This window comes from Strigops habroptila, chromosome 6 (assembly GCF_004027225.2).
Source record: "Strigops habroptila isolate Jane chromosome 6, bStrHab1.2.pri, whole genome shotgun sequence".
Classification (NCBI taxonomy): domain Eukaryota; kingdom Metazoa; phylum Chordata; class Aves; order Psittaciformes; family Psittacidae; genus Strigops; species Strigops habroptila.
The window spans coordinates 67,797,403-67,811,019 of record NC_044282.2 but is presented as its reverse complement, the minus strand read 5'-3'; the positions used below and the strand labels follow the sequence as shown (position 1 = coordinate 67,811,019).

Below are 13,617 nucleotides of genomic sequence, written 5' to 3'. Positions count from 1 at the left end.
CAGTGCTACTTTGGAAGCCATCAGTAGGTACCAGATGCAACAGGAAGGTCCACGAATGTGACTAAGAACAAACTTGTCCATCCACTACTTATCACAGCCAGATTTGAATCCAGCTACACTAAAAGCTCCAGATCTCCATAATTGTACTCTCACTTACCTTTTTCTTCTCTATGTGGAACAACACTGAAGTTTATTGTCACTCAAAATGGGATTATTAGACTTTCATACCCAATAGCTATTTCCTGAGAGAAGAACCTTGAATAATTCAAATTGCTCAATGCACATGCATTATTGTATTTATCAGTTAAAGTACAGGTCACAAATAATGAGATTCTGGGCAATTCTTATCATATTTTAAAGACAATGGCACCAAAATTAATACCTTCCTACTAAGAAGTATATTGTCAGTGATGTCTCACTACTGTCATAACATGGAACTCTTCCAAGTTAGCAACTACAGAATCAAGCATTTATTTGTCAGTCAGTGTGAAGCATTTCTAAGAAGAAAAAGGTCTCCATTACACTCACAGTATGAAAAAATTGCACTTAAGAACACTTGTTCACTACAAACAAATTCTCACCATCTGAGAATGAAATGCTGTCCTTAACAAGGAATGCTCCTCTTAAAATTAGCTTGATTAGGAATTTCAACTTAAATAAGGTCATCCAGTCTTGGCAAATAAACAGCAAAAGCCCTATAGTCATGACTTCTTGCTGTCTACACAACACATCAATTTTGGACCATATGAAAGGCCTAATTTTAAAAGGAATCATCTTTCATAAATGTGTACGTAGGTTTGTATTGCAAAGTCATTTTGATACCACCTTTAATTTATGCGATGACCTTTCCCTCAAGTGTGTTGGGCATATTTTTCATGTGAGCATACTAAAAGGCATCCCTGATGGCCATGACTGCTGTGGCAAAAGGGCTAAAACTGTTTTTAGCCTACCAGTGCTTCATACGCTCACAGTTCTCCCAAACATTTATCCTTGCTGACTGCCTGGAGGAGGGTTTTGTGACAGAGAGGATTTCTATGGAATTCCTTCAGTTACTTTCAAATGAAGATTAAAAAATTAATTGTAAACATTTTTGACCACTTTACTAGGTGGAAGGAACTTTAATTACCTAACATTTCAGATTGAATACAGTTACATATATGTGTACCTAACTTCATGAATTTAAAAGAAAACAGGAAAGAGAGGCTTAACAGCAAGGACATGACAGTCAAACCGCAATGACAGATCATAGAGGTTTCTCTTTCAGTACTATGAACATTTTGATACTATGCTATCATTAAAACAAACTCTCCAATCTTAATTCCCCACTTAACAGAACTTAGATAAGCATCAGCACCAAAGCCTCTTTCGGGAAAAAAAATCTGGGTGAAACCCTGCAGTCAAATATTTCCTAAGCACCAGGTCCAATTGTCCACTGTTGTGCAATGCAGCTCTCCATCAGAATGCAAGGGTGCGAAGTGCAAATATCGTCATGGAAACATAACTGGATTTGTTATGAGGTTGACTTTCATTTATTTACTGTAAGCAACAATTCTTATCCTCCTTGAATGTTAAATGGCAAAGAATGAAGGTTTGTCAAATTACAGATAGTATCAAGAACAAAAAAAACTAAGCAAAAAGGACTTTATCATAGAATCATCAAACGTTTTGGGTTGGAAAGGACCTTAAGATCATCCTCACCACCCTCACAATAAAGAACTTCTTCCTTATACCTAACCTGATAATTTATGGAGCTCTGATCTTGCCATTTAACTGGTTGACTCCAAACATATAAATGACCAGAGAGCATAGGGGAAAAATTATATATACATACATGCATACATACATATATATATAAAAATAAAGAATGCCTGCTGAATGTTATCAAGCATCTCGCCTACACAGAACAGTATTTTGGAACTATGCAAACAACCGTATCTATAATTAAGATCTTACCAACTTCTAAAAGTCACTTCTATATTTTTAAAAGTTTTTTGTTTTCTTTTATTAACAAACTGTAAAAAACAAGCAGTGAGAGGTTACATTAAGTACAGAAGAGTTGGCATTTTGGCCTAAAAAGCTGAAAACTTGGTTTAAAGTGAGGATATATTTAAGGTAAAGGACAGACTCTAATTGTGAATGTTAATCCAGTTACCTCTAGAAGTCATACCATGTGTTCTTAAGAATAAAAAAAAATACTGTAGTAAGCTACATTTACACAAAAAGGCCACATTAGCCAGAATTCACAAATGCTGGAAGTCATCTGTAGAAGCAAGTGGTAATCAATTACTATGCCTCTTTTTTTTTTTAACTCCATGACAGTCTAAAAACTTAACACATCTTCAAATGAACAGTTATTAATGATGAACGGAAACATTTAAGTATATCAGCAGTTAATGAGCATTACCTAAAGCAGACATTCAAGGAGGCTGGCACTTCCTGCTGTGAGACTAAATGCTAACACAGTTAGGATACATGGATCAGGCACAAGTCGTTAAACTAGTTATTTCATCCGTTTTGCCCACCTGATGTCAGAGCTGCACCCTTGCTCTCAGTCTCAGTCTGGCTGCACAGTCTACAGGTCAGCTCATGCAGCTGTTTTTCCACAATTTAGTTACTCTGAACAACCCTTTCCCTTTCTTTTGAGTCACAAATTTCTTTAGACAGAAATTCATGCAGAAAAAAAAAATCATGTTTCTACTCTTCACAGTACAAAAATCAAATTGTTACACATGCCTGGAAGAGGGAAACTGAATCCAAACTCCTACTTTCTTCTGCAGCACATTGAACTTCTACTGCCTTTGAAATGCAATAGGAAAAAGTAAAGATGAGTCACTGCAACTCAATTTTTATTGTTTACAGTGTTATTTGCCATTAATGTCAATGTTTCTCTTGCTAATAACTTATCAGTGGGATTTACTCAAACATAAGACAAAGGGGGCTGGGCCTTCTTTCCCCCCTCTCCGCCCAGTATCTGCAATGGAAACAAGTGCATATGCTTCTTGTTCTGCATGAAGAAATAGATACTTTACAAAATCAATGTCTCCTCTCTACATCAAAGCTCCTTCCTTTCTGAAAGCAGAATTCTGAAGCAGTTTTTTGAGTTCAGAAAAGATGCAAGACTTCCCTTGTTCAACACTGCAGTCTTCCTTTGGTAGAATAAGCTTACTCTGAAAGCTTCTTTTAAGGAACATAAAGTGAGATTGTTTTCACAGCCTCACTCCTGAACAGGTCTTCAGCTCATTGCTAAATGGGAAGATATTCTGGGTGCTCCTGGAAGATAAAATATCCCGACCCTCTGCTGCAGCACTCACCAGATTACTTGTCCGCCAGTCCTTTCCAGGTCAACACAATACACCTTTGTTCCCAGCTGTCCTGGCTGCTTTTTCATTTCCACACTTTAAAGCTTTTATATCAGAATTCCCATTCTCTAAACTTCCTCCATAATGGTTAGCCTTCCTCTTTCTGCCATTTCCCTACAGCTGCAGTGAACAGATACTCCAGCTCAATCTCCTGCTGTACAAAAGGATTTGGCAACAGAGTGCTAAGTGCGACAGGTCTGAAGCTCAAGGGAGGGGGCACGGGTGTCTCTAAAATTATTTTAGTCCTATAGAGACCAATACTGTTTTTCTTAATATTACAGCAACCTGAGCAACCTGGCATGGAATTCACTTTATGTATAACCGTTGAACGAAATCAAAGGGGAACTATTAAATCATACTCAAGATTATGAAGTGGCTTAAATGAGTAAAGAATTCTTTTCACCACACGGCAATTCTCTGACAGGTAAAACTCTGTGGGTCTCCTGATGGTTTTGGGCTGTAGTTGAGAAGACATGGAATTAGAATTAAATAAACAATAACCCCTTTATATACACACAGATTTTTCCTGTGCTGTTGCCAGAAAGAAACAAAGATGATGTATCAAAAATGACATTATGGTGAGTAATACCTTGGTTTAGGTGTGTGGCCTCTGTAATCTGAATACCATTCACAGAACACTGCGCCCCATTCAGCGGTATTAGATTCACAGTACCATCGAGATTTTCAAAGATGCAATGCTCACTTTCCAAATCAAGGCCATGAAGAACTAAACACAAAGAAAAAAGGCAACTTAGTCTCCAAACAAGATTATGCTGATATTAATTTATTAAGGACACATTACACTACAGACTATTTTTTCCTCTTTATCTGGACAATGTTTTCTTCCTTCCTTCATCACATCCTGCACACCTTAAGCATTGACCCTGTTTATCGTTTTATTGTAGTGGAAAGAATAATTGGGTTTAGGTTTTTTGATGTAACGTTATTTGTTCCTACATTTGGTAATCCTACCTGATTCGCAAATGCTTTTTTCCTTCTGAAAAAAAAAAAAAAAAAACAACAACAAACAAACAAACAAAAAAAAAAAGACCAAAAACAGAAAAGTAAAATTTATGTATTTGTAGAGAGAGGTTTTTTGGACCAGTTTCACTGGGTAATAATGAAAGCTTCTTGACCTTAAAGCAACCATGCTTAAATCTGAAAAGACAGCATATAATATCCGATTGTAGACTAGCAAGGACAGCTGAAGTAAGGTTCTTATGTTCTATGACATTCAGACCTTTTATCAATCAGTTCTGCTACTTTCTATTTCTTCTCCAAACTAAGGTATGACTATCTCTACGTGTATTGTTTAATAACACAGAGCAATGCAAGCTTGCTACTTTAATGGAATCCATATAAAAATTTTACTATAAGCATCTCTTGACCACAAAAATATATCAAACTAAATTACTTGACTCTCAGTCTCTCACCTGAGAATTAAAAGGATGCAGTTTATTTAAGGAAACTGCCTTCAAGCAACATATGTGACAGTCCAGGTCTGGCAGTTAGTCGCTTTGACAAGAAGTGAATAAGAAAATCAGTAGAAGCAGCCTACCTACATTTTACCAACTTTCAGAATTGTCTTCAACTCAAATCTGAAGTCCAAAGACTGCTTCAGGTATAACAATATAACAATACAACAATACTGTCATTATACAAATGTTAAGGGAATGACTGTGCAGTAATTGTGACAGGTGCTGTATGAAAAAGGATGCTATGTTTACAGGATGCTATTTCAAGAGAAGCAAGAAATAAATGAGTAACAAGTATATGAATATACATAAAGTTTAAGCCCACAAGCTGTTATGGAAGTCATGCTTTTTGAAGCAAATCCTATGTAATTCAGCTCTCAAATTTTCTAAAAATTAAAATACACAAGAACTTAGAGAAACTGAAAAAGGGAAAAAATTATGAAGCTTTGTTCACATATTGGGATGTTAGGAGGAGGAAAAACAACTGAAAAACGAATGTTAAAAAAATGCCAGATTCCATACCAATATCCTGTTCGGTCATAGCATCTTCTCTGCCAACATGCGTTTGGCCTTCCTAATTAAGAGAGAAAAACATTATTTTCAGCGAAATCTCCCTTCTTCCCCAACAAAGATATAATTTATCCTTCCTCTTTCTGAGTAACCTGAACAAAATATATGCTTAAACATATATGAAAAAAAAATTAGGCAGCAGTTTTAGAAACTTTTCACAGTCATTACTATACAATATTATTATTTGCAAATTCAAGTTTCAACTATCCTGCATAGAACCACCTTTGTAGCTTTGAGGCAATTAATCTGGATTTGGATTTCAAGCCAAGCTTTATAATGAGATGAATGACAAACCACATACATGTGTACAAATATTAAACATCCATCTCTGGTTAACCAGTTGACCCTCAGGATAAACCTAAACAAGTAAATTAACAGATGTTTTAACTGAATCAGTTGCAACCTCATAAGAGCTTTTCCCTCATAGCAAAGAAACATAATAAGCTTTTCTAACTATAGTGGAGAAATGTAATGAGCACTATATTTAGATAGAAAATTAATACTACAATTTGTCTACTGAACAAAATCACAAGGCATATAAAGGCTATGGAAATACAGGTATGTATTTACCTTTAAGTGGTACAAGATGATACCAGTACTGAGAAGATCATCATCAATGCCAATTAGATGAGGCAGTTCAGAATCTAACACAACACCTATCCCTTCTTTCCTTAGAGCCAAGGTTTGTTCCTGTAAAGGACAAATATCTATTTATCAGGATATGCAAGAAGTACCGATCTTCCTTCTCTTTCTAGACCACATTTAATGCAACTTATTTTCTGAAATGTCACCCCCTAAAAAGGGCACAGATTTTTTTTCTTTCTCCTTATTTTAAATGTGACTTTTATAATTCCACTCAGCATTCCACGCTTGCTGTTCAGGACATCTGTGAAAGAGTTACTTGAAAGAAACCAGACAAACAGCTGAATTATACCAGATAAGGAAGATCAATCAAGAGCATAACAAAGCAATGTTGTCTAAAAGCAAGCTACGTACCACCTTGCATAATGGTAAGGAGAATTTAAAACTCAGAATTCAGTACAGCTAAGGAATAGAAAACTGAAAAGTCTTTGGCAGTCCTTTGTATAAACTGAACCTTGCACAGTAAACCCCCCTGACATCTGAAAATTTGGTAAGCCTAAGCAATTAAAATATCATCCAATGTAAAGGAAGCATTGACAATAGCAAATAAATGTAAGAACTATTTGCAGCACATAATTTCACTTCTACAGATTTCTTTGGACCACATTGTACAGCCATGATGCTTTAAGATGAAGCATCATTCAGCAGGACTACAAGTTGGAGACTTCAACCTTGGATAAAACATCATGAGATGTGGTACGGATCAGGCATATGCCATAAATCAGAAATTAATTATAGCTTCAAAATCAGTTTTAGTATTTATCAAGTTTATTTTTCAAATTGAAACAAAGTCCTATGGGCTTCTAGGCCTGGAAGATAACAGCAGTAGAGACTGTGAATGTGTACACATGCTGCCTTTCAAATTGAATGTGTTTTAATATGTAAAACACCTAAGCCTTTATGAGCCAAGGAAGACTGACAACCCAGGAAGGAGAGGCAACATCACCAAGTATCACTGCTGTATATTACAAAGATGCACACTCTTTCCTGGTGCTAATAAAAATGGAAAATAAGTTTTCTGACAGCTGTATGACTACTCCTTCTCCAAGTCATCAACATGGCTTCTCCAGAGCCAACCAAGACACTACACTGTTTGTAAAAAAAACCCAACAGAGGATAGACTGTTATATGTATTTTCCCACGTCCAGCAACTTGCAAATGAAGGAATAAAACAGATGTAATCTCATTCCCTGCATATTAGAAAATATCATCAACACTGATTTTAGAAAGTTCTAAGGTTCTAAGTATGGATACACTTGAGCAAAAGGAGACAACACAATGATGACGCTCCAGAAGAAAAATGGGAAACCCCACTCTGGTCATGGATTAGTTGAAAAGTTCTCCAGCAGGACAGATGGACGGACAGACGGACGGAAGGAAGGAGCTGTGATTCATGTTGCCCTGCTGCCCCTTGACATTCAAACTGCACCCAGCTATTCCTTGATATTATAAAACTGCCGCCGCATAAAACCAAAAAATATGGCTTAAATCATTCTTCAAGTGAAAAAGTAATTTTAGTCAAAAATACCTATCATTTTAAATATTTACTGAATAGCACATACTATTATACATAATTTTATAATGTTGCCATATGATGAGGTTGAAGACTTCAAACACTGGTAGCCATTTAAAGAACCGCTGGCACCTTTGGCCCAATGTAACCGATAAAATATTAAGAGCTGAACATTTTTTCCCCAGCATAACAAAGCATTTGCCAACATCCCTGGCTGAGGGAAAAATAGATATCCCAGGAGGCAAAGAAATTATCATGGGGTGAGAAAAATATCTCACAAATTATTGAGACTAAAGAAATAAATTATTTTTCATTTTCTGGCCTTTTAAGATTTAACATGTTTTTACTATATTCAGAAATAAATCATGTATAAGTGTGATTTAAAATAGATGTGTTGCAGATTTAAAGAACACAAATTAATGGAGTTTCTAAACTTGTATTTGTAAATGACCACCGTTCACACACAGAATGCATCCTGTTGCTGAAAGCATTATAACAAATACAGCGGACAGTAGCAGCAATTAACTGTAATATTTTTGTCTTTAATCCTTGCTGTAATTTAGCTTTTATCTTCAGATACAACTCACTAAAAATTCTGAATCTTAATCAGGTATCTGGAGCAACGGCTAAACTTCAGTCGTTTGGCTTAAAATTTAACTCCAGATGCAAAAGCTCCTGCAAGGATGCCTCCAAATGCCAAACTGTGCCCTTCTGCCCCAAACTGAAATCACACAAACCTCATCAACAATAAATCGTTATTACTCTGTTCTTCCACAGTGGGAGAAAAAGAAGAAGCAGGACAGAAAGAAGTAGGCAAATTGCCCCTCTTTCATCGTCAAGAGCATAGGAAGGACGTTTCCAAAGGAGGAAGGACCTCTTGAAATAAATTGAAGGTCTATTAGCTATTATAAGGTTGAGAAATTATTAGGTTTAATCCATTCTTTGAGTCACTTTCACTTGTGCAACACAATTTTAAGCAGCAGTGAATCCAAAAGTCAAATGACAAGAGCGGGAAAGGTCACTGTCCCTACTAAAAAAATATTGAGGAAATCTATGAAATCCTCAAGGTACAGTTTAAGCAAGCTGAATGTACCATACGCATCTTTGCTTGAATTACCCTTGAACAGAGAAGTGTACACTGACTCCCTCAGTATTTAAGATATGTTCATAAGCTGTAGAAAATAAAGCCAGCCAAGTATTATCCACAAAGGAGCACTCCAGTTAATATAAATGGCTACTGCATGAGCAGGGAAAAAAGGGTTTCTTCTTAAGGAGTTGCTACATCAAATGAACTCATTTGAAGACTCATTTTCATTGACGCAGAAAATAATTCGGAGTCAGTACACAAGAAAACACTTCCTTGAGTCAAAGTTAAAATAAGGGGATTATATCGTGTATCTAAATGATGGTCTCTTTGAATTTAGCTCTGATTCAACAGTCAGAAATATCCTCATACAGTAAATTCATTAGCACTTCTGTGAGAGATATAAAAGCTATTGTGAAATCTCATGCCTTCTGCACTGAAGATAATTTGCTGTATTAACTTATTTGGTGGTATCTCACAGCTAAGATATGTTCTGGTAGTTTAAGAAAAAAATCTTTGTTTAAAGTACTTATTTGAGCTGTAGAGTTAATCTTCATCATATATAACTGCCCTTGATAAAGAACACCTCTAAGATACATGGGATTTCTTTAACAGTATTTCTTTAAATGCACGCGCAAAAATGGAACCACATGAGTTTACTTTTTTAGCAAACAGGATATTGAATTAAAAAGAAAATATGCCCAAAAGACATTGCTAACATTCCTTGACCAATCTACAAATAAGAGTCAAACTTATGCTGCTATTGGTTCAGCAAGTATTAAAGAGTACCCATAATTAGCACACTGCCCTTTCAATAACAGAACCTCTTGTAGTAGTTTCATTTCTGTTACACTTTCCAATGCAAAACCTCAATTCTTTTATTGAAATACCGAACAGTTAGCTGCTGGCACACAGTCCTGAGAAAACACTGTGCAGAGTTTTTCAGTAAAACATGACAATTTACGTAGTTAGCATAATGTTCAGATGTCTACAGTTAAATTATGCAAATAACATGTAATTAAAGAAATTATGGGTAAAAATGCTCAATGGCAAAAGTAATTTTTATTAATATTTAACCAGACTATACTAGACCAGATTCTTATGCTAACAGATAATTTGGGTGCATTTGATTTCATTGGAAATAAGCTATTATATTCTGAGTTCACAAAAATGTCTGAAGATACCCAGTAGCCTGGCATTAACATTAAGCTCTCTATAAAATACATAAATGTAAACTGTATACAAGGGAAGTTATTAATTCTTAATCGGTTCTCCTCCAGTTATGTATTCAGTACCCTTTACATTCCCATTAAATCACTGGAAACAAATATTTTAAACCTACAAAAAAAAATAAAATTCCATACTGCTCTAAATTCAAAGGCACCTGAGCATGTTGGGTTTCCAAAAACCCAGCAGGTATATGGCATTACAGAGGCTATGCAAACAGAGAGCATAAGAAACATGGATGAAGCCACCTCAGCTGGTCACTCCATAATCAAAGAGGGTGAAAACCCAGGACTTCACCCTCTGAAGTCAGAAATTTATATATTCTCCACCCTAGAATGGCAAAGATTAGGTGACTTAAAATGACAGTTCCATTGCAGAGGTTTTGGACAAATCCAGGGAGTTGGGGTTGTAGTACTGAATTGCAACAAAAAAGATACACTTATACCAGGCAAACCTAGTTCATGCACATGTGCTCTAAGAGGGCTACGCTGCCTGAGCTTCCAGAGTTAACCCTTTCAAAAAAGAGAAGGCGGCATAACTGCACAGCAGGCCCATGATGGATGTATATAAAACCTGAACAGGGGAATTCCCAAATATGCAGTGCTCACTTGCATATTTGCAAGGGAGGAAAAAATCATTCAGCAGGAGTTCAAAACCAAAAATCAAACTGCCCTTTTAAACTGAAGGACACTGCAGACAGCAATAATTTACACAGATGCAAGAAATCAACTGGAGAAATGGTGAGAAAAGGAAAGGAGGTATTTGTAGACAAAGAACCACAGACACAGAAAGCATGGGAAGGTTTCTGGGGAAGGATTCCTATCCACTTGCCCTGTTTTATATTCCAAAATCCAGTACTGTTGTATAAACCCTACTTTGCCTAAAGGGCCAGTATGATTTTTCTTTAACAACGGCACAAAGGACAAGACTGCTTGAAATCTGATTTAAAACCAGATTTCCTATTGTCTTAATGCATATTATCAGTAAATATACCTTAGAAATTGGTGTTATCGATACAAATTCTAATTCTCTTTTGATCCTGCTAATTTTTTACTTTAAAAAATTCTTAAAGCAATAAGTCCTTTAGATACTTTGCATAAAAATCAACATAAGAAAACATTTCTTATTCACATTTACTGCTTTTTTCATACCATGAATTGCTTTGACACCCTAACTAAATTATCCAATAACTGGGAACTCAGATCAACAAAATATTATCTTATTATTGTGTGAATCATCTGTGCATTCCACACAAGTCTAATTTATTTTTAGAGTTGCAAAATTTTCAAACTATGATATTGAGACATGTGATGCTTTTATTATACTTATATCAACCTCCATACAGTGGTATATTTATGCATTTATCTACATTAATCAAATACCCCTGTGAAATATGAAAGCTTTCAGTGCAAATGAAAAAATACTGGTTCTCATCATTTCTCCCCCTTTCTTTTTCTTTTTAAAGAGGGGAATATTTTTCCTACTTAGATGAGACAGCTGATCTCCTAGCATGCAATTCCCTTCTTATGGAAGCTTTGAAAACGTTTGCAAAAGTATTAAATTCCATACGGCACTGGTAAACAATAACTGTCCTTTATGAAAAGGCCTCTCTAACTGCGGTCCTGGACTTCAACTCGCACGCAATTCTGCATGACTCGTGTAATTGCTGAAGCCTCAAGTCTGGTGCAAAACCCTTGAAGCATTTCTCTTGCGTGTTCCTTGATGTTTGCGCAAAAGCCTGCAAAACAGCAACTTGTTACCAAGCCAAAAGTCATACGAGCTCTGACAAAAGCCAGTTTTATGAATGACGATGCAACAAGATGACCACCCTTATACAAAACAGCTGTAAACCATGGCCCAGTTCCATCTCTACATTATTTCTTTTCCCTTCTTCAAACAAATAAATCTGTTATTTTCCATTCAAAGCTTATTCCTGTTATTTAGGTGGTACAGTCCTAATGTTTGGAGAGGTTTTTAATGGATTAAAAATAGCAGGATTTAAGAGGAATACACTGCAGATAGACTTCTGTTTCTATTTACAGAAATTATCTGAATAATTCTAGACATAATTCTTCTGAAAGGAAAGTGTTACATAAACAGATGGACTCTCCTCTGAATTTTCAACTGCATTGCATGCTAATTATTATATTTACAAAGAGAACAGAGCCAACTATTGCACACACAATATTAAGAGGCGAGCATACTAAAAGTACAGTAAAGTTGCCAGTAAGCCCTGCACAACGCCAGAAAGCTTATTTGATTAGTTCTGTAACTTAAGCAAAATTTCAGGAATTTTACCTCTGCTTAAAACACCAGCACTGTTTCTCTTACCTGAGGGGAAAGACCTGAAAGTGACCTCCCATGTTACCAAGTGCAGTTCCCAAATACCATAATAAATCACTTTATAGATGACACTCAGGTTCTCATCTCTTATATAAATGTGGGGTTTTTTCAAATATTTGGTCTGAACTTACTAATAGTTAGTTCATACTCATGTATTTTGCATCACCATTGACACTCAGCTGAAACAATTATTGTCCTTCTCCAGCATTTATTCATTCATACAGTTACTGACAGCAGTCAGACTCTCTTATTATGGTTTCATGAGACCAGACTCAAAGCATCTTCTTTCATATGACCAGGCTCGTCATTCTCTGGCATTTAATGCATCCTCTCTCACGGTCATCTTCCTTGACCTTGATGGGTTACATACCATGTTTCCAGTGTATATGCAATTTTGCCAGCACCATGTACAATGGCACCTGAATTTTCCACTTACAGCATAAAATATCTATCTGATCCTTCCAAGATTCATTTGTCTTTCATGCAGGCACACAATCTCAGGACAGTAAAGTCTCGTGCCATCCTCCTCCCCTTCCATGGCATATTAAGTTCTTATAAGTCCCAATGCTTTTGCATTACAAACTCTTTACCATCAATCACCGTTCTATTATTCTAATCCTCAGAGTCATGCCGTACTCTGTGAGATGCTCTGCTAGACAAATTATAGCTCCCAGCTTTCATATCAGCAAACTTCACCAGTTACCACACCTAAAGAAATCATCCAACATGATCAAGCCCAAAAATGAGTTCAAACACGATCTCCCAAAAAAAACCCACCACAACAACATCCCTCCCCTCCCAATACCACCACTTCCATCACATTCTTTAAATAAATATTTTTATTTTATTTAAATTCTAATCTCCACACTACCTAAATAAGGAAACAGTTTCCTATATGTCCAAGGGTCAAATGCTTCACCAACATCTAGAGAGATGAGAACCAGCCCTACAGCTGTTTCTAGCAGAGATCACTGACGGACAGAACCAGATCCAGCACATACTGAGTAGACAAACCAGGATCAGCTAGCTTTAGAAACAACCACAGACTACAGACATTATAAATATTAATTAAATAGTAAATGACTATTTAAAAACCAACAGATTTGCAGGAAAGAAGATAGTTATGATTGTTCAAATTTTTTAAAGACATATGGCAGAAATAAATATACCATTTTAAAGAAGCCTTCACAAGAAAAGCACTCCATAAAATTAAAGTCTCCCCACTACTCCAGCAAATCTAAGCCATTCATAAGGAAGTGTTAGTTAAGGTTTTAAGTCCCTCCACAATTTACTTCAGCGTAACAAACGTAGGTCAGAGCAGCAGTTCTGAATTTAACATTTGCATTTAGCTTTAAATGCTTAGTTTTGCTAGGCAGTATTTTAGCAGACTATTTGTCTTTCATA

The 13,617-nt window shown here is 36.1% G+C and overlaps 1 protein-coding gene across 6 annotated transcripts in view; it reads right to left on the bottom strand.

The window, feature by feature from the left end:
- KIF16B (kinesin family member 16B) overlaps positions 1-13,617 on the bottom strand; it is a 143,375-nt gene that overhangs the window by 72,187 nt on the left and 57,571 nt on the right. For all 6 annotated transcript variants that reach the window (XR_003991894.1, XR_003991893.1, XM_030489904.1 and 3 more), the window contains exons 13-15: positions 5,975-6,094; positions 5,357-5,408; positions 3,949-4,086 (exon numbers count right to left, since the gene is read on the bottom strand). Coding sequence is in view for 4 of the 6 variants with exons in the window: in XM_030489904.1 (XP_030345764.1) it covers positions 3,949-4,086; positions 5,357-5,408; positions 5,975-6,094 (310 nt within the window). In the remaining 2 variants the exon portion in view is untranslated. The remainder of the gene's footprint in view (positions 1-3,948; positions 4,087-5,356; positions 5,409-5,974; positions 6,095-13,617) is intronic.